At 38.7% G+C, this 22,250-nt stretch overlaps 3 protein-coding genes and 1 pseudogene across 3 annotated transcripts; all 4 read right to left on the bottom strand.

The window, feature by feature from the left end:
* Positions 1-833: 833 nt before the first annotated feature.
* LOC112936662 (uncharacterized) lies at positions 834-1,687 on the bottom strand. The gene is made up of 2 exons (XM_026020887.1): positions 1,218-1,687; positions 834-1,134 (listed from the first exon to the last, which is right to left on the bottom strand). The coding sequence occupies exons 1-2, from the start codon at positions 1,685-1,687 to the stop codon at positions 834-836; spliced, it is 771 nt and encodes a 256-aa protein (XP_025876672.1).
* A 5,480-nt stretch (positions 1,688-7,167) lies between these two features.
* LOC4348052 (disease resistance protein RGA2) lies at positions 7,168-8,619 on the bottom strand. Its single transcript, XM_015757265.2, has one exon. The coding sequence runs from the start codon at positions 8,617-8,619 to the stop codon at positions 7,168-7,170; it is 1,452 nt and encodes a 483-aa protein (XP_015612751.2).
* A 2,537-nt stretch (positions 8,620-11,156) lies between these two features.
* Positions 11,157-16,312, bottom strand: LOC4348051 (disease resistance protein RGA2). Its single transcript, XM_015757266.3, has 2 exons — positions 16,199-16,312; positions 11,157-12,910 (listed from the first exon to the last, which is right to left on the bottom strand). Exon 2 carries the CDS (start codon positions 12,905-12,907, stop codon positions 11,462-11,464), a length of 1,446 nt encoding a protein of 481 aa, XP_015612752.1. The 5' UTR covers positions 12,908-12,910; positions 16,199-16,312; the 3' UTR covers positions 11,157-11,461.
* LOC9267615 (disease resistance protein RGA2-like) lies at positions 14,711-16,466 on the bottom strand (annotated as a pseudogene).
* Between the last annotated feature and the right edge of the window lie 5,784 nt (positions 16,467-22,250).

Raw genomic sequence — 22,250 nt, 5'->3', positions numbered from 1 at the left:
CTCAAGTTGAATGATTCAGCATCTGCACCTTACCACTTGAGACCAACTGATGCCTCGTTACAATCATTTCAATATCTATGGATGGATCTATCCAACAGAAAGTACTCCAACATGCATTCAAAATATTGAATAGTTTATCCGGACCATAATCTATGAGAAATGATCGTCAACAATATATAAATCTGAGGAAGTGTGGTAGCGCTTTATTCATAAATCCACATTGTATATGATACAATAGTCTCTATGATTACTTCGATGGCATACACTAACTGGTACTTTTGTTAATTATCAAATAGAAATACAACTATACTTTTAGATTTTTTTTTCGACTTCCCTTTAGAAAGCTATAGATTGCTTGATTTCATTAGCTATCATGTTATTTATCTATTTTTTTACGCTTCTTGTGAGGTAAGTCTGTATGATGAAAATTCATCTCATTATCATAATTTGAAACAATGTTGACAAACCTTCTATAAGGGGGTATCCGTGATTCCCATGTGACTAACTCAAAGTTCTCCTTTGGTATAACAACAGAGTCAGCTATGAAGTCACTGAACATCACCTTGGTTAAGCACCTCTTTGACTAATCTTCTTCACAATGAGGAGGCATGAGGCGAAGTGGTGAGGATGATGACACCAAATTGCTTATATCTATCTAGTGTTCTTTCTGCATTAGAAGCTTGGGGTGTTCTCTGAACATAGAGAAATTATTCTTCACTACATTCCTGTACTTTTCCAAGACACGGAGCCATAAGTTAACATTTTGATTCTTTCTGAATATATCTGCACACACATTTGCTGTGACGAATGAGCCACCAAGCAACACTGATAGCTCATTTGCTGGATAACAACTGCGGATGCTCCTTTGGGTTAGTGCTTCCGAATGCGAGAACCTTGAAGAGGTAGCTATACTCCTCAAGTGGCAAACTGTTAAGATGAATTGGCCTTACTGTTCCAAACCTTGATATCCTCTCAGTCCTACTGATAATTATGATCTTGCTTCCTCTTCCCATATGTGTGCATGACACATAAAACTTCTTCCAATTCTCATCATCTATATCTGCTGTGAACTCAATCACAAACAAATCCCTCCTTTCAGTGAAAGTTTCACACTCCATTTCCCTATTGTTTTCACTATTCAAATGCAAGATTGACGAGAAGTGTGATCGGACTATCTCATTGTTGCACACGTGTGCAACTAGAGTTCTCTTACCAACTCTACTAGGGCCAATGATCGGGGGAGAACAGTTGGAGCAAAATGTGGAATATTTTCTTGCAGTAAGATACTGATGACTTGCTGCTTCTCCACTTGCCGGCCATACATGAAGTTATCAAAGTAAAGATATGTGTCATAGGGCTTAGGAGACATCCGTTCGCAACCACCAAGAAGAATGACAAACTCTGTCATACTGGAAACAATTGTTTCTAAACTGTCCAATGTGCTTTGCAGCTGATCATGTCTAATGGTATAGCTTTGTGAAGTATGAAAAGGATCAACATAACATGTACGGGTTGACAGAGTATTGGAGTTGCTAACCTCCTCTTCGGGTCTTGAGCTGCAAAGGGTCCTATGCTTGATGATGTCTAGGATATGGTAGCCTTGGTACATGGTCTCTACAATCTTCTTGAACTGAAGTAGCATCTTGGAGTTGGTGATGTATCGCCCCTCAGCCTCCTCGACAATCATGTGAGCTTTGAGCAAGAGATTATGTAGCCTTTCCATCTTTGTTTCAAGATTTTCTTGGCTCTCACACTTCTTGATCAAGAAGGATATGAATCGATGAACAAAGTCACCTACAACCGCTGATACAATTGGCTCCACCGCATGCTTTTTTTCACCTTTTGTTTATCTTTTGTTTGTTGATATATATATATATATATCTATATCTATATATATATATATATATATATATATATATATATATATATATATATATATATATATATATATATATATATGGGAGCGTATCCTATGCACACAGGCCCTCGCGTGTACACACCGTGTACACCAACTAAAAATTATCACAAAAAATTCTAGGAAAATTCATACATGTACTTTCAATAGTATTACATCTACGTGCAAAGTCGCATCTTCAAATTCATTCTACATAGAGAATAACAAAAAAGATAAAATTCTGATAAAATTGCAACATTAAAACTGTCAGATTTTTTGTTTTTTTTGTTACGGCTAAAATATAATGAATTTGACGTTAAGATTTTAACCCTAGGTGTAATACAATTGAAAGTATGTGTATGATTTTTTGTAGATTTTTTGGTGATATTTTTTAGTTGGTGTGCACGTGAGGACCTGTGTGCATAGGATATGTTGCCTATATATATATATATATATATATATATATATATATATATATATATATATATATATATATATATATATATATATATATATATATATATATATATATATATATATATATATATATATATATATATATATATATAGAGAGAGAGAGAGAGAGAGAGAGAGAGAGAGAGAGAGAGAGTTCATACTCAATTTAGTTCGCTTAATATGAACAAGATATAGGATGCAGTATGCTATTTCAGTCAAATGGACATAAAAAAAGTCTGCCTACTTAATCAAAATGGCCAGCACAATGAAAGAGACATTTGATTATTTCATGAAATTTAGGAGAAATTCTCTCTCTATTGTGATAGCCTTTTCAAAGAAGACGGATTGAAAGCAGACACATGATTACCTGTCCACCATAAGACTTTTCATTTTTAAAAAAAAAGAAACAACCACCATACATTTGTTTGTCGAAAGAGCATCTTTAGAAAGGACAAAACTCTCACTTTTGACATTTTACAAGAAAGCTGGTACTTTTAGTAAGCCAGATAAATTTGCATTGATTTAATATTATACATATATATGTAGTAAGGTATAATATATATATTTTCCTAACGTGACTTTTTCACTTTTACCATTTTTTAGGAGAACTATCAAAAAGCCCTGTTGGAATAACTATAATGAAGGTAAACATATGAAAAGATTATGGGCTGCTTTAGATTGAAGCCAATTATTGCGCTACCAATATTTTGGTAGTGTGAGAATCTTGAAAAGTTTTGGCACTACCAAATTGGTAGGCAGAGTTAGTCCCAGTGTGGTAAAAGTTGGCATCAAATAAAACATCCATGTGGTACCATTGAAGTTGTCAAAATTTGGTAGGGTGAAAAATTGCTTCCAATACAAATCATCATATGACACATAAAATGTTTTTTTAGAAGACGCGTCCTAGAAGAACTGGGATATTGGATGACAATCATGATAAATGGGCAAAAAAAAAACTACGTCACTCAGCCAATTCATCTTCTGAAACCTTTAACCATCTACTTGGAGTGCTCATTTGTCCCAGGCTAGCTAGCTGAAAGAAGCAGAACCGTAGATATTTTTTAGTGGATGCAAAACTATTTAGTTTTCTTTAACTGTACAACTCTTTTTAGTGGATTGATGAAATTCTTAAAGTAATATTAGATTTGGCAACTGTGTTAAACAGCTAATTATGTATTCTTTGGAGTTTCTTTCAAGGAGAATGTGAATGCTGTTATAATTCATCTACACGTAATAATTTGCTAGCTGCAAGGGAAAACCAATTTACTAACATCCATTCTTTTCCACTAAATAATTTTTAGTTTCTTGGTTCTTGTCAACGCAGGTTTGACCATTATATTTCTTATACTGAGGAGTTATAGTATGAAAGCATTTTTCAGAATGAATCTAATGATGCACCTAATTTTCATATTAGAAATATAGTTTGTTTCAAAATTTAGAACTGTCAATGGCACTCTTGGGAAATTCACTTGGTGAGGAGGCTTTTGGTGAGCTACTATAGACAGCCTTTGCTGCATTGCTAAATCTACTAGACAGCCTTCAGTTTTTCCATGTTTAGTTAATTCATGTACTTCTCAGCTAGTCTAGAACTGATTGTTTTTGTTGTTTCAGTAGACATCCACATACAGACATATTCTGTGAAAAGTGACCTTCCCAAGTGCAGCACTGCCTTGAGATCTGCTATTGATTCATAATGTGTAAAGCTAAGACCAAGTGTGGATTAAGATATGCAGGTATGAATATAAAACTATGATGTCATATAGATTAGTGGACACAACCATCTCATAAAGCCTAGTCTGCTTTGGTGGGAAGACTGTAGGCTTTGTTTTTTTCACGTCGCCTGTTCGAATAGTGAGAACGGCAATGTATATATTTTTGGCCATTTTGCTTTCTGGTGAAGGTTTTTCAAGTGCAAATTCTACAAAGTACAAGCAAATTTGTCTTGATATCTTCCAATGATTTTGAATTCAAAAGAATCTATTCCCTGTATCTGACAGAAGTAAAATAGAGGTATAAAACTCATGATTTCAGATGGACTGAAATATGCTTTGAAGCTCATGACAAGTTAGACGACAAGTAATTCCATCTGCTAACCTTCTATTTTTGATGATTTGCAGGAGATGGCAGACTATTGGTTCATGATCAGTAGAATCTTCTGAGTTGATAAATACTGCATATATTGATCAAGTAGATTTACTCTGTTTGCAGTCTTCTATATGGTAATTTGTCATCAAAATTTTCTTGACCTTGTCATACACTTCCAACATATGTTTCTTAGATAAAATCAAGAAACCAACATGAGTAGAACTAGGAACCCTTCCAACCATTCCATCCAATAACTGTAGCTCCTTTAGCTTACAAAGATCAGGAAATATAAGTTACTTAGAGAAAATCAACACCAAGCTAGAGAGGGAAAGAAGAACCAATGAGTTGGAGGAGCTGAGTAATAAGCTGATCCAGGACCTCGAGAATCGGTGAGGAGCACCCCAAGTCAATCTGCGGAGATTGACCACAGCTAATTTTATAAAAAATGATTGCACACTTTTTCTGTTAGTATGCTAATTGACACAAAAGTTCATCTGCGATTTCTCTAGCATAAGAAAGATGAGCTGTTATATATCCCTCTCTAGAAAAGTTACAAAGGATAGTATCAATTGTCAAAAGTTCAGAGGGCCGAAGTGGTCAGTTCTGTCTGATGACGCGTCTGATGACGCGCACTAATTGATATAGATGCCAATAGCCGGCATCATGGCATGTACAATGCGGGTGTAGGACCCCAGCTTGTACATATCTCTAACTAACCTCAAGACTACAAATACTATTACATATCTGGACTCCTAGGATCTATCCAGCCAGATTCCATCACAAGTTGTTATAACAGATATAGACTACCTTATATATCTAGGTAGTAGCTATATTTATGGTGCCATATTTTTCACCAAAAAATAGTCGGCATTTATTTACATTGTAAGTGTCTAAATTACATATGTAATTTTAGTGTATTTAGGATGTAAGTCCCAAAATCACATATGTAAGTGTCTAAATTACATATGTAATTTTAATGTATTTACAATGTAATCACAACAGAAAGAAGAGGGAAGCTCACAAATCACAGGTCCGTTTGGAGAAAAGAAAGAAGCTAGCAAAGTAGAAAATAATTACTCACAAAATCACACATCCCTTTGAGTATTAATAATAACAAAGTAATCAAGTGATCAAGTCATCCTTGATATACACCTCGACAAAATCGGCAATCAGCGTGGGAAGCCAAGCACGAACATCAAGGGAGATCCTACCGCCAGAAAAACGACTGTTTTTTCCTTAAAAAATCATGCGCCACAGATATAGCAATACCGTATATCTAACACTTTTCATGCCTTCTTGGAAACGTTTTGGAGGACTACTTTGCTACTTCAATCTTTGGGGAGTGGGGACCAAATCACCTAACGTCTTAGAGAATTGTTACTTTTATCACTAGATTCCCAACAAATGTACTAATAATTGAGATGGTCATGCCTGCCTCATGTGTCCACCTCCTCAATAAGATGACTTGCTTAACTGTGAGCAGTTTATGTGGAAGGAGATGAATCAGCTTAATTATGCCATCTATTTATCACTTGCAACTGCAGGTATGGAGAGCTCCATCTTTAATCTCGTAAAATTGGTTCCTGCCAATCTGCCGTGTTTGTAGTAGTTGCATTTTTCTCTGTGACAAAAATGACTCTATCTTGTACCTGGATGCTATACTTCCATTCATTCTGTTTATTGTTAGTAGAATTTCCTCTTTTTTGTTTGACAAGGACACGTTGACTAAATATTTAAAGCTCCTTTTTGTCCATCTCTGAACCAGTGGGTGGCAGATAGCCAGATATGTTTGTTAACTTCATGATTAATCTTAAGTATGATTACATTTGCTCTATAATGTATCCAGGCCGGCGGGCCATCAATAAGGTGACACCCGTAATACATGTAGTCAAACTATAATTTTGACCAATAATATTGTAGCAGGTCAAAGAAAGATATACAATGAGTAGGTTTGTTTAAAATATTATTATGATTTTATTAGATATTTCATTTTCTTAAAAATAAAGTTTGTATTGGTTTATCTTTTTGAGACCACGTCGCTGTTAAATTTCAAAAATTATATTTACCGCAGGTACACAATAACTGCAGCTCAGTTACTCATACTGACATGGCTTTTGAATTTAAGAGGTGGTTTGATTTTTAACTGAATTGAATTTTATGATCTGTCCTGTTTTGGTTTTCACACCTCATTGCTCACATCTTAGTGTTGATGTTATTCAACAGGATCTTTCATTTGAGGAAAAATAGAAAAAACTAGTACAGCTCGGTTTTGTTCATTGCCTGAATATGATGGAAATTCATGTATTCCTTAAAAACAATCACTAATTCAGTTCTGAGTTCCTTCTGTTTTTCCAAATGTAAGAAGTTCTGAATGATGAGCTTCTGAAGGTAAGATATATAAGATGGTGGCAATACATAAGATCTATTTTCAGCAAGGGGAAAACAAACAGCTACCAGCTGCTCAGAATTCAAAATGTCATGGTTATGTCACTCCTTTTAGTGTCCAATATCCGAATTACAATATTGTCAATTTATGAGAAGAGAGAAAAATGAGGAATAGACTTGATGTATTGAGTTAGGCCCAAAGGGCATATGTTGAGTACAAGAGGCATTCCTGACATGGGAGAAGACTATACTATCCTAACCCTTGTCTACTTGTACATATATACAATGACACATATATCATTGACAAATATCATACCTACAAATTAATGAAAATAATGTCTGTAAGATTAGGAAGGATCTCCTCGACGCTTCCTTCCTGACAAGGGTTTATCTTTAGGAAAATCTTGAGAATAATTTGGAACAAAGTGAATAAATGAAGTATAAGGAGGTAGCCTTGATTCCCATGAAACTAGATTGAAGTCACCTTTTGGTCTAACACTAGGATCTAGTAATAGTTCTCTTAATGTAACCCTTTGTAAGTCCTTCAGTGCACTACTGTGACCAGCAAATGGTATGATGTGCAATGGAGCAGCTGAAGATGAAGCAAAGTTGGTGATATCTAGACGATGACCTTGTTCAAAAAGTGACCTAACATGCTTACCGTACAAGGAGAAGTTCTTTTCAGCCACTGTTATGCACCTGTTCAGTATACTAATCCAGAAATTGACATCCAAATTCCATCTTAATACATCTGCACAAATATTCACTGAGATAAGTGACCCTCTCAACTGCAATTGCATGGCAAATTCTTCGGCTACTTGCAGTAATCGTGGATGGTCCATAGGGTTTGCACTTCCAAATGCGAGTGTCTTGAAAAGGTAGGTCAATTCTTCATGTGAATGGATGTCAAGTAAAATTGGCTTCACAGTTCCAAGTTTCTCTGATTTTCTAAACCTGCTTATGGTTATCACCTTGCTTCCTTCATTCATTTGTGCTAGACTTGTATAGAATTCCTCCCAATTTTTCTCATTCAAATCTGAAACAAACTCAACAACTACCAACATCTTCCCTGACAAGAGAGTATCACTGTGTGCTATTCTCAAAAGATCATCTTCATTCAAATGCAAAATTGAAGAGAACTGAGATTGAACCCGCTCATCAGCGCATACATGTGCAATCAGAGTTTTTTTCCCAACTGCATGACCTCCCACGATTGGAAGAACAGCAGGAAGACTTGGAGGGTTGTATTCCAACAGGAAATTCAGAAGCCTCTGCTTTTCAGTATGACGGCCAAACATGAAGTTGTCTATGTAAAGATATGCATCATATGGCCTCCGCGACATTCGCTCGCATCCACCCAAAAGCACAACAAATTCTGGCATGTGATCAACAGCTGTTTCTAATATCTCCAAAGTTCTATGAATCTCAAAGTACCTGGCCTTGTCCTTCCCAGCAGCATCAACAATTGCGCGAAAACGTTTGAGAGGGGGAAATGGGCTGCCAACCTGAACCTCCTTGATGGAATTCTCCTGAGTTAAGGTCCTGCACCTGAGCATGTCCAGGACATGGTGCCCTCGGTACATGGCATCTGCAAGCCCCTTCAGCTGCATCAGCATCCCAGAGTTGGTGATGTATCGCCCGTCCGCCTCCTCGACGACCGCGCATATTCGTAGGAGCAGCTGCTGCAGTCTTTCCAGCTGCTTATCCTCTGAAATTTCATGGCTCGAGTACTTGCTCAGGAGGAAGGAGATGAACCGGCTGAAGAGTTCACCGGTTACTGCTGATACTGCAATCTCCATGTCCTGATTGTTCAAGCAGAAAAAGGAGATAAAATGTGGCTGGTATATATGATTTGTGTAGTTGGCTGTGTCCATCCTCTCATGGATGTAGAGGCCGGGTTTGTTAATCCATTATCTAAAAAAATGATTTGTGGAATTTCATAGGGGATTGATTTCTCAAATTGGTTTTTTTGATCGTTGTTAGGCCTGTCAGAATTGTTGGGTTCAACTCTTTGTGATGTTCAGCTCAAGCAGACAACTTTTAAAAGCATTTACACGTTGTGAGTTGTGATAAGGACAGGGCAACTACTACTGGATGCAGGATGTATGTCTGTACTTGACAGAGCAGCAACCAATGCAACATATAGGATTTTTTTTTCTAGAGAAAATCCCTTGTATATCTCTGAAATTTTAGCTAATCCCTTCTATACCCCTGAATTTTGCTTACTTCCTTGCATGCTCCCAAAATTTGATTTTGATCTCTTCCATACCCCTTCCGTCAGTTGACTGTTAGTTGACCGTCTAATTTTTACCCTTTGGATGAACATAGAAATTTATGAATTACATTATTAAAAATGTAAAAGCTTCTCGCATGAGACTATTATATTATAAGTTTGTTGTGCGATGCATTATTTATCCCCAAAAAAAATTATATAATGAAATAAAAATTATGTATTTATTTAAAAAAAAGTCATAAAAAATGAGGAGCATTCATACAAAGATCACAACATTTTTTTATGAATGCTCCCAATAAAAAAATCCACTGTTCTATTAAAATTTCAAATAAAAATTTTAATATATTACATTAGTTTTATTTCCAAAATTTATGTCAAAATTTTATGCACTAATTATTTACTCTCATTAGTTTCATAAAATGCACATATTGTGAACTCAAACAAAATTTTCAATCGTTTTTTAAGCTTATATTCAAAGCTAAAGCATCAAGGGCAAAAAAGACATTTGCAATCAAACGTAATAGTGAAATGATGGAAAATGTAACTGTAGGGGCATGGAAGGGATCAAGTTGAAATTTCAGGGGTATAGAAAGGATCGAGTAAATTTCAAGGGTACGAAAGGGATTGAGTGAGTTTTCAGGAGTACACAAGGAATTTACTCCATAGGATATGTGCATGATTGGCATCTTTTTTTTCTATGAATATGTTAGAGTTGGTTATGTTAGAGTTGGTGTCGAGTATGTGTACAAAGTCGATTATAGTGGAGCACGGTTGTGATCAATGAAAAATTTGATTGGTGAAATCGAACACTTCAGGCAGCGGCATAAACTGTTTGATTACTGCATTCAACAAGGAGATGACCAGTCATGGTGCTCGGGTTGATGGTGGTGGAAGCGATTGGCGATCCAATCGGTGGGCCAGACACTTTGGGCGGGTGGCCCAGACTTTCCGGTGAGCTATTGTCAACAGGGAGATGTGGAGCACGGTTGTGATCAACGGAATTTGATTGGTGGAATCAAACACTTCAGGCAGCGGCATGAACTGTTTGATGGCTACATTCAACAAGGAGATGACCAGTCATGGTGCTCAGGTTGATGGTGGTGGAAGCGATTGGTGGTCCAATCGGTGGGTCAGACACTTTGGGTGGGTGGCCAAGACTTTCCGGTGAGCTGTTGTCAACAGGAAGATGTGGAGCACGGTTGTGATAAATGGAATTTGATTGGTGGAATCGAACACTTCAGGCAGCGGCTTGAACTATTTGATGGCTGCATTCAACAGGGAGATGACCAGTCATGATGCTCGGGCTGATGGTGATGGAAGCGATTGGCGATCCAATCGGTGGGTCAGACACTTTGGACGGGTGGCCCAGACTTTCCGGTGAGCTATTGTCAACAGGGAGATGTGGAGCCCCGTGCTCGGGTTGATTGAAGCTGGAGGCAATTGGCGTTCTTGATCGGTGGATCGAACACTTGGGGTGGGCCGACCTAGGCCTTTCGGTGAGCTGCGTTTGACAGGGAGACAAGTGGACATAGCACATGGGTCGTTTGGCGGCTAGGAAGACGACATGCGACTTGTCGGCTTTGGCTCTTAACTAGATTGATGGCATTCAATCGGAAGTCAGAGCGGGTGGTTCCTAGAGGCCGATTTGGAGGTGTTGATGACAAGGTACTGCATGGAGGAGTGCTACTTAGCGGCGTACATGCGATGGATTGCAGAACAGAGATGAGTCATCATATGGTCAACACAGATTGGTGGCAGAAGTCGTTGACGATGTTGTTGGTCGTGCTATGTGTGCTTGCTCTAGAGCGAGGATGTCGCTGGGGGTACATGAAGCTTGTAGGTCAGGGCGGTGTGCACGGTTTTGCGTCGAGGCCTGGTGTTGATGTTATTCAACAGAATCTTTCATTGGAGGAAAAATAGCAACATTAGTAGAGCTTGGTTGGTTCATGTATTCCTTAACAATCACAAGTTCAGTTTTGAGTTCCCTCTCTTTGTTCAATTGTAGGAAGCTCTAAATGATGAGCTTCTGAACGTAAGATATCTAAGATGGTGGCAATACAGAAGATTTGTTTTTCAGCAATGGAAAAACACACAGATACCAGCTGCTCAGAAATCAAAATGTCATGGTTATGTCACTATATCCTTTTAGTATCCAATATCCGAATTACAATATTGTCAATTAGGAGAAGAGAGAAAAATGAGGAATAGACTTGATGTATTGAGTTAGGTCCAAAGGGCATATGTTGACTACAAGAGGCAATCTTTTTTTTTTTGCGATGTACAAGAGGCAATCTTAACATGGGAGAAGGCCATGCTACCCTAACCCTTGTCTACTACACATATACAAAGAGACATATATCCTTGACAAATATCATATCTACAAATTAAATAAAATAATGTTTGTAAGATTAGGAAGGAACTCCACGACGCTTCCTTCCTGACAAGGGTGTATCTTTAGAAAAATCTTGAGAATAATTTGGAACAAAGTGAACGAATGATGTATAAGGAGGTAGCCTTGATTCCCATGACACTAGATTAAACTCACCTTTTGGTCTAACACTAGGATCTAGTAATAGTTCTGTAAATTTAACCCTTGGCAAGTCCTTCCCTGTACTATTGGCACCAACACCTGGTACGATGTGCAATGGAGCAGCTGGAGATGAATCAAAGTTGGTGATGTCTACACGATGACCTTGTTCAAGAAGTAACCTTGTATGCTCACCGTACAAGGAGAAGTTCTTTTCAGCCACTGTTATGCACCTGTTCAGCATGCAAAGCCAGAAGTTGACATCCAAATTCCTTCTCAATACATCTGCAAGAAAATTCGCTGCGACAAGTGAACTTTTCAACTGCAATTGCATGGCAAATTCTTCGGCTATTTGCAGTAATCGTGGATGGTCCTTAGGGTTCACACTCCCAAATGCGAGCGTCTTGAAGAGGTAGCTCAATTCTTCGTATGAATGGATGTCAAGTGCAATTGGCTTCACAGTACCAAGTTTCTCTGATTTTCTAAACCTGCTTATGGTGATCACCTTGCTTCCTTGATTCATTTGTGTCAGAGATGTATAGAATTCCTCCCAATTCTTCTCATTCAAATCTGAAACAAATTCAACAACTACCAACATCTTCCCTGATAAGAGAGTATCACTGTGTGCTAATCTCAAAAGATCATCTTCATTCAAATGCAAAATTGAAGAGAACTGAGATTGAACCCTCTCATCGGCGCAGACATGTGCAACCAGAGTTTTCTTCCCTACTGCAAGGCTACCAATGATTGGAAGAACAGGAGGCAGACCTTGTGAGTTGTATTCCAACAGGAAATTCAGGAGCCTCTGCTTTTCAGTATGACGGCCAAACATGAAGTTATCTGTGTACAGGTATGCATCATATGGCCTCCGCGACATGCGATCGCATCCACCCAAAATCACCACAAATTCTGCCATGTGATCAACAGCTGCTTCTAAAATTCTCAAAGTTTTATGCAGCTCAAGGTACCTGGCCTTGTTGTTCCCAGCAGCATCAACAATTGCGCGAAAACGTTTGAGAGGAGGAAATGGGCTACTAACCTCCTTGATGGAATTCTCCTGAATTTTGTTCCTGCACCTGAACATGTCCAGGACATGGTGGCCTCGGTACATGGCATCTGCAAGCCCCTTCAGCTGCATCAGCATCCCGGAGTTGGTGATGTATCGCCCATCCGCCTCCTCGACGACCGTGGATACTCGTAGGAGCAGCTGCTGCAGTCTTTCCAGCTGCTTCTCCTCTGAAATTTCATGGCTCGAGTACTTGCTCAGGAGGAAGGAGATGAACCGGCTGACGATTTCACCGGTTACTGCTGATACCGCAAGCTCCATGTCCTGATTGTTCAAGCGGAAAAAAGAAGATCAAATGTGGGTGGTATATATGTTTTGTGGAAATTCATAGGGGATGGCTTTCTCAAATTGGTTTTTTTGATCTTTGTTAGGTTTGTCAGAATTGTTGGCTTCAACTCTTTGTGTTGTTTCAGGTCAAGCAGGCGACTTTGAAAAGCATTTATGCGTTGAGTTGCGAGAAGGACAGGGCAACTACTACGTCTGGCTGATATGTGCAGGTGGGCAAAGGGCCTGTTTGGAGGAGCTTCTCCCAGCTGCAGCTTTTCCTAAAAGCTGCGAAAAGCTGCTTCTGCTAGAAGCTGCCCTAAATAATCCATAGCTTCTGAGAATCTGTAGTTACAGATTCTGAAAAATGAACTAAGAAGCCAGAAGCTAGAGAAGTTGGGTTTCAGAGATTTTCAGATTCTTAGAAACTAGCTACCAAACAACTGTTTCTCAGAATTTAAAAATCCCCCAAACAAGCCCAAAGTGCCCTTAGAGGCCGGTCTAAACAGGTGACTAAGGCTGTGTTTGCATCACCGTGTTCCCAACACTTCTCCCTCGTTTTCCACGTGCACGCTTTTCAAACTACTAAACGATGCGTTTTTTGCAAAAAGTTTCTATACGAAAGTTGCTTTAAAAAATCAAATTAATCCATTTTTGAAAAAAAAATAGCTAATTCTTAATTAATCACGCGCTAATGGACCGCTCCGTTTTCCGTGCGGGAGGGATTAGTTCCCATCACTGGAATCCGAACACAGCCTAAGTCAAGAAACTTCAGAAGCTCTGGAAGACTTGCTACATACTCCCTCCGTCCAAAAAAAGACAAACTCTGGTTTCCGTGTCTAATGTTTGACCGTCCGTCTTATTTGAAAAAATTATGAAAAAAATTAAAAAGATAAGTCACGCATAAAGTATTCATCATGTTTTATCATCTAATAACAATGAAAATACTAATTATAAAAAAATTTCATATAAGACGGACAGTCAAACGTTGGCACGCAAACCCGCGGTTTGCCTTTTTTTTTTTGGGACGGAGGGAGTACGTCTTAAAAATTGACAAGTTTACAGGAGATGTGACGATGACTCTGGATGGAGATGACAAAGGAGGCAATAAGGATGGTTTGGCCTGTAGACGATCTGTCGTTCACACTGCTTTGAATTATTAGCCATGAGAAAATCTACATTTTGGAAGAGCGCAGTTCTTCCAGAAGTTTGTTTGTGCAGAGCCCAATATTTATTTCTATTTTTTTTGTCACAGTTGAAAATAATCGTAAATGGAGTTATGGTCATATAAAATCTATATCTATACCTAATAAAAAAATTAGTAAAGCTTCTGGGTACTTTTTTTTCGTCCGTTTTCTTTTTTTGTTTTTTTTTGCTGTTTTTCCTTTTTTGGTCGCCGTTTTCTTTTCTTTTTTTTTCATCCGTTTTTTGTTCGCTGGTTTTTCCGGTGGGTATACTTTTTTATCCGTTTTGTTCTTTTTACGCCCTTTTTTCTTCTTTTTCTTTTTTGCTCCCTTTTTTTTCTGGTTTTTTTAATCCGCTTTTTTTAAGACGCTTTTTTTTCGCACGCGGTAAAGGTTCTGACAGAGGGAGGTAGCGGTCTGAACAGGGACTGAAAAGAAAGGGATATATAGACTTTCGGTATAAAACCAAGGAAGAAGTATAATGTATAGCAATCCAAAAACGTTTTTACCCATTGCAAAGCACGGATATTTTTCTAGTATTATATATGAGCTGTCAATTTTTTTGGCTCTGCAAAATATCTCAGCTTCATAATTATTTATCTTAAAGCACTTAACAAATTAAATACTGCTCAGGGGAGGATTATATAATCAGTATGTAAGGGTTCATATTACACAACAATACATATAATAACACATGTTTTAGAATATACACCAAAGGCTTTTGAGATCTCATTATGGCACCCTAAAGTTGAGATAACTATCTGCGTCCCCAAAGGCTTTTGTGATGCTAGTGATTTTCTTTCTCTCTTTCCTACATGGCCTGAGAGGCTGAGATGTTGTTTTGATCCACTTTTGTGGCCTAAGGGCATGGATGGGATTGAATAAAAGAAGTCTAAAATCCATCATACATAAGGAATTTTCTCAAAGTTATTCATCATAAGACACAGAAAATGGCCTTGCATGCTTCCTCCCGGACAACGGTGATTCCAGATGATCTTGAGCAAAACTTGGAAAAAAGCGAGCCATGTGAACAAATGAAGTGTATGGTGGTATCCTTGACTCCCATGAAACTAGATTAAAATCACCCTTTGGTGGAAAATTTTGACCTGCTAGCATGTCCCCAAATGTCAACTTAGGTAAATCGTTCTTGGGAGAATCAGTTGAGGTGCTAGCAGGGTACAATATGTAGTCTGTCAAATGTGCTGGATGGCCTTGATCAAAAAGTTCGTTTGGATGGCTACCGGACATAGACAAGTTCTTCTTGACTACAAATCGGATCCCTTTCAATCTGGAAAGCCAGAAATGAACATTCAAATTATTTCTCAATACATATCCAAGTATGTTGGCTGGGATGAGTCTGCCTCCTAATAGCACTGCGAATTCTTCCACTATTGGAATAAGTTGTGGTAGTCCATAGGGTTTGCGCTTCCAAATGTGAGCGTCTTCAATAGGTATCTGTACTCCTCATGCACCATTCTGTCAAGAGTAATGGGCCTGACAGTTCCAAATCTCTCCAATTTCTTAATTCTAGTCAAGATTATCACTTTGTTTCCTCTGTTAAGGCTCATAAGAGATGAATGAAATGTTCCCCAGTCGTTGTCATCTACATCTGAAACAAACTCAACAATTACCAATGTCCTTTCTGACATATTTTTATTTTCGGTAATTTCCCCAAGGTTCTCTCCATTGATATGGAAAATAAAAAAGAAATGAGATCGAACCCTATCATCGTTGCATACATGTGTAACAAGTGTTTTCTTCCCAACTCCACGACCACCGATAATTGGTAGTACAGGTGGAGGACCAATATTGTTGTTCTCCAGCAAGAAGTTAATTAGATGTTGCTTTTCCACATGTCGACCAAACATGAAATTGTCGATGTAAAGATAGGTATCATAGGGCCTATGGGACATGCGCTCACATCCGGTCAGAAGGATGACAAACTCATTGATATCACCAATTACAGTCTCTATATTTTTCAGTGCGCCTTGTAACTCCATACTGAATTTGTTCTTTGTTTCAGGACAAATAGTAGTAGTGCGAGATCGTTTGAGAGGAGTGGCAAAAGACAAGGCAGATGAGTTATTTACCAGATCATTCGCACCTTTGTTGTTCTTCATGTACTTGATGGTATCCAGCACATGGTAGCCACTGTACATCGCTGCGACTATCGTCTTCAGATGTGTGAGCATACAACGGTTGGTGATGTATCGCCCATCTGCCTCCTCGACAACCATGTGAACTCTTTGAAGGAGTTGCTCCAGCCTTTTTACCTTTTCCCCGGAGTAAAGATTATCTAAAAACTTGTTCATCAGAAAGGAGATTAATCGACTGGTGAGATCACCTGTGATAGATGATACGATGAGCTCCATCTCAGGGTATGATGCTTTGTTTGTGGGAGAAGGTAGATAGCTTGAAGGTTGTGCACTGGAGGTGTTCTTGCTCTGTCTCTGTCTCTGTCTCTCTCTCTAACTTGAAGTAATGGTTTCGGTCATTACAGATCAAACGAGAAGTCACACTTCTCCACATTGTTGTAAAAGCATCCTCACCCTCACGTTTAAATGATGTGACACCTGAAGTGGGACTAAGCTAGTTGTACGACCATTTGAACTCTGACCAAAGAAGTTAACTAGAACATGCACTTGTTTTTTGAAAGCTAGAGCTTCAGTTAGGACTTACCAAAATGATATGACTCAAAGTTATCATAAAGTAAACAAAATTATAACATATTTTAGCATACAACTTGCATATTATTCAATGCAAAATTTACATATGTTACTTAATTTTGTTCACAATAACTTAATGCTATTATTCTGAAACAAAAACAAAAGTACTTCTATATAATTTTGTTCTAGCATCACTAGAATCCTATTGCGTGTGTGTACACATTTCATGGCTTTATGGTACTTGCTAAGGAGGAAGGAGATGAATCAGCTCGTGTGGCAAATTCCATTTCTAAATACTCCAAGCAGAGAGAAGAGATCAAATGTAGCTGGCATTTTTTTTTTGGAAAATTGGTTTTGATCTTTGTCAGGACTGTCAGAATTATTGTCTTGTCTACTTGTGATGTTAAAGTCAAGCCAGCAACATTTTAAAAGCATCAAAGGTAACCTAACAGAGAGGCATGACAACTGCTACTGGATGCCAGGCTGCAAAGGGCATAAACATGCCCTGCTTGTGATGAACATACTTATTTTCTTATACTTATTCGGTAATTTTTTTAGTGGTGTTGCATACTTGCATACATAGTTGAAAAAGGAATTTTTATGGACTGATATAAAACTTAATTTACGTGCCGCGAATTATGGGCTCTGCGAACTATCTCAACTTCATAGTTGTTTAGCTCAAAAAATTTTAAAGATCAAATATTACACAAAGGTTAGCAGTGGAGGATGAACTAAATTAAAATGAGGTCTGGCTTAGCACTGGAGTAAACAGTAGTTTTTTTAAAAAGAAAAAACAGCTCAATCTGTAAACTAGGGGATTAAGTGACACCAAATACACCAACTTGACAATTTGAACCTGATGGTTCATCTCATTTGTATGGTGAATAGTGTAAGCAATTCAGTTAGAAATACAATCTTGACATGATGTGCGCGGTCAAAAAGTCGAAATAGAAACAAAGAGGACCAGCAAAGTTGAAGTCCAAACCTTATTTCATTGTATTTTTTTTTAAAGGAACTAAACCTTATTTCATTGCAAGGAGAATTGTTATAACATAAACGGTATGACGGCTTGAAGATTTTAGATCAACGGTATAGATGATGGCTTTACGATTTCACATCTTTACGTTGTATAATTCGAATTGATATGTGCAGTCCCAAACGGAAGTATTAGGAATATATGACCATAATTTCTTAACTTGAGGAACACACACAAAGGAGTTGGCCAAAGCTCACAGTCTAAACAGAACAGAAAATAAAATTGGGGAGAAGAAATATACTTCCTCCCTGTTGTCTGTTGAGAAGTCAGCAATGGGCATCTGCCATTTCTGGCCCTCCCCTCACCTTAATTCCTGCCGGCCGCTGCCTCCAAGCAAGCAAAGGGTGTGAGAATACAAGTGTCTTAGACCTGAAATTTCATACTGGAACAATCTCTTGAACGCACACATGAAAGCTAAGCCTCAAGTTGCTCAATGCTCCAACTTTATGAGCAAATCTGATAATACAATTGTAAATGTGAGACATGTTATAAAACCAGCCCCGAAATCACATCGGAAACCAAATGCGGAAGAAACGCCTTCGGTGGAAAAATTCCTCATACCCCGAAATCTCAGCTCCGTAGTTGTTTAGGTTATAAATTTAGAGATTTGCTCCGGTGCAGCAAAAAGTATCTCGAGGTACCGGTACCTCACGGTATCAAATCGTTTCCGATCGTTGAATCACAATGCCCATCCTGCCCAGCTAGATCCAATGATCGGAAACGATTTAGTACCGTGAGGTACTGATACCTCGAGGTACTTTTTGCTAGACCAGAGCAAATCTCAGAAATTTAACAAATCATACTAGACAAAGCATAACTGTTATCAGTATATATGGAATTGTTCATATTACACAGTACTAGAGTTAGTGAGACATTTTTTCGCATCTATGATAGAGTAGATAAAATTACAAGATTTTACTACCACGAAGTAGAATGGAATCCATTTTGAGAATGATATCTCATTATGCTATTATAAGGAGAGAAAATCTAGAACCACACAATTTTTTTTCCTAAGTTCATCACAAGACTAGAAAATGGCCTCCGATGCTTCCTCCCTGACAAGGGTGATAGAAGCGAGTCATGTGAACAAATGAAGTGTATGGTGGTATCCTCGACTCCCATGAAATTAACGTAAAATCACCCTTCGGTAGAAAAATATGGCCTGTTAGCAAGTCACCAAATCTCAACTGTGGCAATGGTACCTGTTCCATGAACTCTAGTGCCCATGCGTTCTGAACGTACATTATCAGCAGCGTGAGGAATTCTGGCATTCCCGGAGTATTTAGGGAGAACTGATTGTATGACAACCATGTCATCGCAATCAGGGTTTCATAAAATCACACATATAGATCGTGAGATAATCAAGATATTAACCTGCGACTTGCAATCAGGGTTTCATAAAATCACACACACAGCTCGTGAGATAATCAAGATATTTACCTGCGACTCGGTAAATATCACACTTGCCGTGCTCAGAATAAAATTGCCTTATGCTCGAGGACTTAAATAAGAACCACTATACAGAGGTACCACCTTTGCTAGATAACTTACTTTGCTAGGTCTATACCCATTTGAGAATTGTGGTCGTACTCGTTCGTTCTTCGCATGTACTTGGTAGTGCTTATATCGGTTGAAATAGTACTAGCCACCCGGAAATCAACCATTTCTAGCGTATTGTTCCAATCTAAGTTCATTAAATTTTATGCATAATCTAACTAGGCATCGCTAAGCAAAATCTAGCATATATCTGGTTTGCTACATGTTCAGGTTATGCATTCAAAATCATGTATGGCTAATGCATAGAATAGAGATATAGAATATAGGGTATTTAAGCTCAAAGGAGAGGAATAATAACTTGCCTTGCTCCAACACAAATAAATCCAAGATAGGCAACCTGATTATCCGGTCCTCGCAATACCACAGGTTACCATCCAAAAGACAATAGACTCTACTAAATAAGAGGAAGAACCAAATTCAATAAAAGTTATAGAATAACGAGAAAAACGATAAAATGGTGAGAAGGGCTAGGTTTATGGTATAAATATCTCCTTCATAGGGTATAGGGATTATTGGCTAATATTTTATGTATGGTTTCTAAAGGGTTAGAGGCTAAGGTGGGAAGGGGATCAAGAAACTAATGTCGCTTATATTTCTTGTGTGGGCCTTGGTTGCTTGGATAGTAAGGGATATAACTGGTTAAGTGAGTATGTAGCTAGTATTAGCTGGTGGTAGGTTGGGGTAGTATAATACCTAGGGTTTGGTTATATTTAAGCCGATTTTGGAGTAGGGCAGCATATCCGCTAGGCTTTATATTTTATGTATAGGTTCTAGGAGAGTAGGTGGCTGAGTATAGGGGATAGGCGATACTGGTAGGTGTGGAATTTGGATGATGGTTGGGATTTAACTAGCAAGGTGTCAGCTAGGGTTTGGTTGTGTGCTAGTCGATGCTAGAGCATAACGACTAGGTTTGGTATTTTCTCTAGCCGATGTCGACAGACATCATATCGGCTAGAGGGATTGGAGGGTTTGTATAGGTTTAGTAGGGCGGAAGTGTTACTCCGACAACCGTGAGTGCGGTGGAGCGGCTAGGATCACACAGAGCTCGAGAGCTAACTATGTGGTGTGCTGTGGAGGTCGAGGAAATAGTGAAGCTCTGACCACTATACGCATCGAGGCATGGGGTACTAGGAGCAGCACTTCGACCTTAGGTTTGGTTTTTCCGGGCTTTACAACCAATGGTTCGATGTCGGGGCCAATAGACTGCGAACGTCCCTATAGAAGGCGTAATGTTCTAACCGGCGGCTTTTTAGTGGGTAAAGGGTATTTTGGAGTAAAAGGAGATATTTGAAAAGCAAATAGCATTTAAATAAATTAGGGAAATTCAAATAAAATTATAAAATAGAAAAATTGGTATCAAAATGTAGATTTTGAATTTAGATGAATTTAGGTCCAAGGTTTGATTCACTGTAATCGGATCTACGGTTTAGGAGATATGGGCTTCTAAAAAATAGGATTTAAATTAAATAGGGAAAATATAAAATGCTACTGTGCAGGGGCCCACCTGTGAGCCTTTCTATCTATTTAACCCTTTTCTTTTTCCTTCTTCTTCTTCCTCCCGTTTTCTCTTCTTTTCTCTGTTTCACATGAAGCCAAGACAGAGAGTGGAGAGGACGAGCGGGGCGTTGGCGCTCCGGTGGCCAGGAGGTGGAGACGCCTGTGGCCGGTGGTGTCCCGAGTATGGCGCACCTAAGGGTGATTTTGGACCATTTGCCATTCACTTAGATGTAGCATTCCCAAATGCCATCCTCCCAAATAACTTAGACAATTTGCCCCAGGTCCCCACAAACCAGCTCTCCTCTACCATTTTACACCCAATTTTGGTCCCACGGTTGCCACATCACCAACCAAGGTGGCACTGAGAGCGTGAAATGTCCATCTTACCCCTGCCCCTCTCAGACTCACCACATATCCCTCTCTATCTCGTTTTCACTCAGCCCGGTCTCACTCCTGCAGCGGCGGCGGCGGCGCTGTCGATTCACCGGCAACGGAGCTGCGACAGCCAATGAGGTGTGAGATAAATCCGTTTTCCCCTTCTCTTTTTCAGTTTGGCAACAATTTGTCTCAGATTTGGTTGTTTTTGTTGCATATCGGATTGTCTAGGGTTTGGATTTTGGGGGTTATGGCTCCATCTAAGTGCCCGCTGGGGTAAGGCACAAATCCCATCCTTTAACGCTCTCAGTGCCACCTTGGTTGATGATGTGGCAGCCATGGGACCTGAAATTGGGTGTAAAATGGAAGAGGAGAGCTGATTTGTGAGGACCTGGGGCAAATTGTCTAAGTTATTTGGAAAGATGGTATTTGGGAATGCTACATCTAAGTGAATGGCAAATAGTCCAAAATCCCCCAAAGGAAATCAAGCCACATGGATTAAATTGGTGGCTAGATTAGAAGGAGGAATTTGAATACTTGGATCAGGAATTAAGGATAGGTTTGGAAATCAAAGAACATGTCGATAATTAATTCCAATATAATTGGAATTGCTTTGGTTTAGTTTCAAGGGTAATATTGGAGGATTTTCTTGGACCATAATTCATAAAAATAGAAAGGGTTTTCAAACTAAATTTGAATAAAAGAATTTTAGTTGAAAGAAGGTTTTTAAATTAAAACCAAATCAAGAAATACCTCAATTTAACCAAATATATTTTTAAATGAAAAACACAAAAGAAGTTAAATACCAGATAGGGATTTTATGCATATTAGTTTTAGAAGGTCCCTCTAATTATATTTTGCTAGGTTTAAAAGGTTATTAAAACAGAAGAATCGGCATGATGCAGGATTAGAAAATTGTTAATTTTCAAGATGTTACACCAATGCGGAGCGGTACGACACAGGAGGCCGTGAAGACGATGCGGCGCGTGACTGTGGAGGTGTTTGAGCGGCATGGCCAGCATGGG

This window comes from Oryza sativa, chromosome 10, assembly GCF_034140825.1.
Source record: "Oryza sativa Japonica Group chromosome 10, ASM3414082v1".
NCBI classification, from domain to species: domain Eukaryota; kingdom Viridiplantae; phylum Streptophyta; class Magnoliopsida; order Poales; family Poaceae; genus Oryza; species Oryza sativa.
This window is presented reverse-complemented; position numbering and strand designations above follow the sequence as displayed.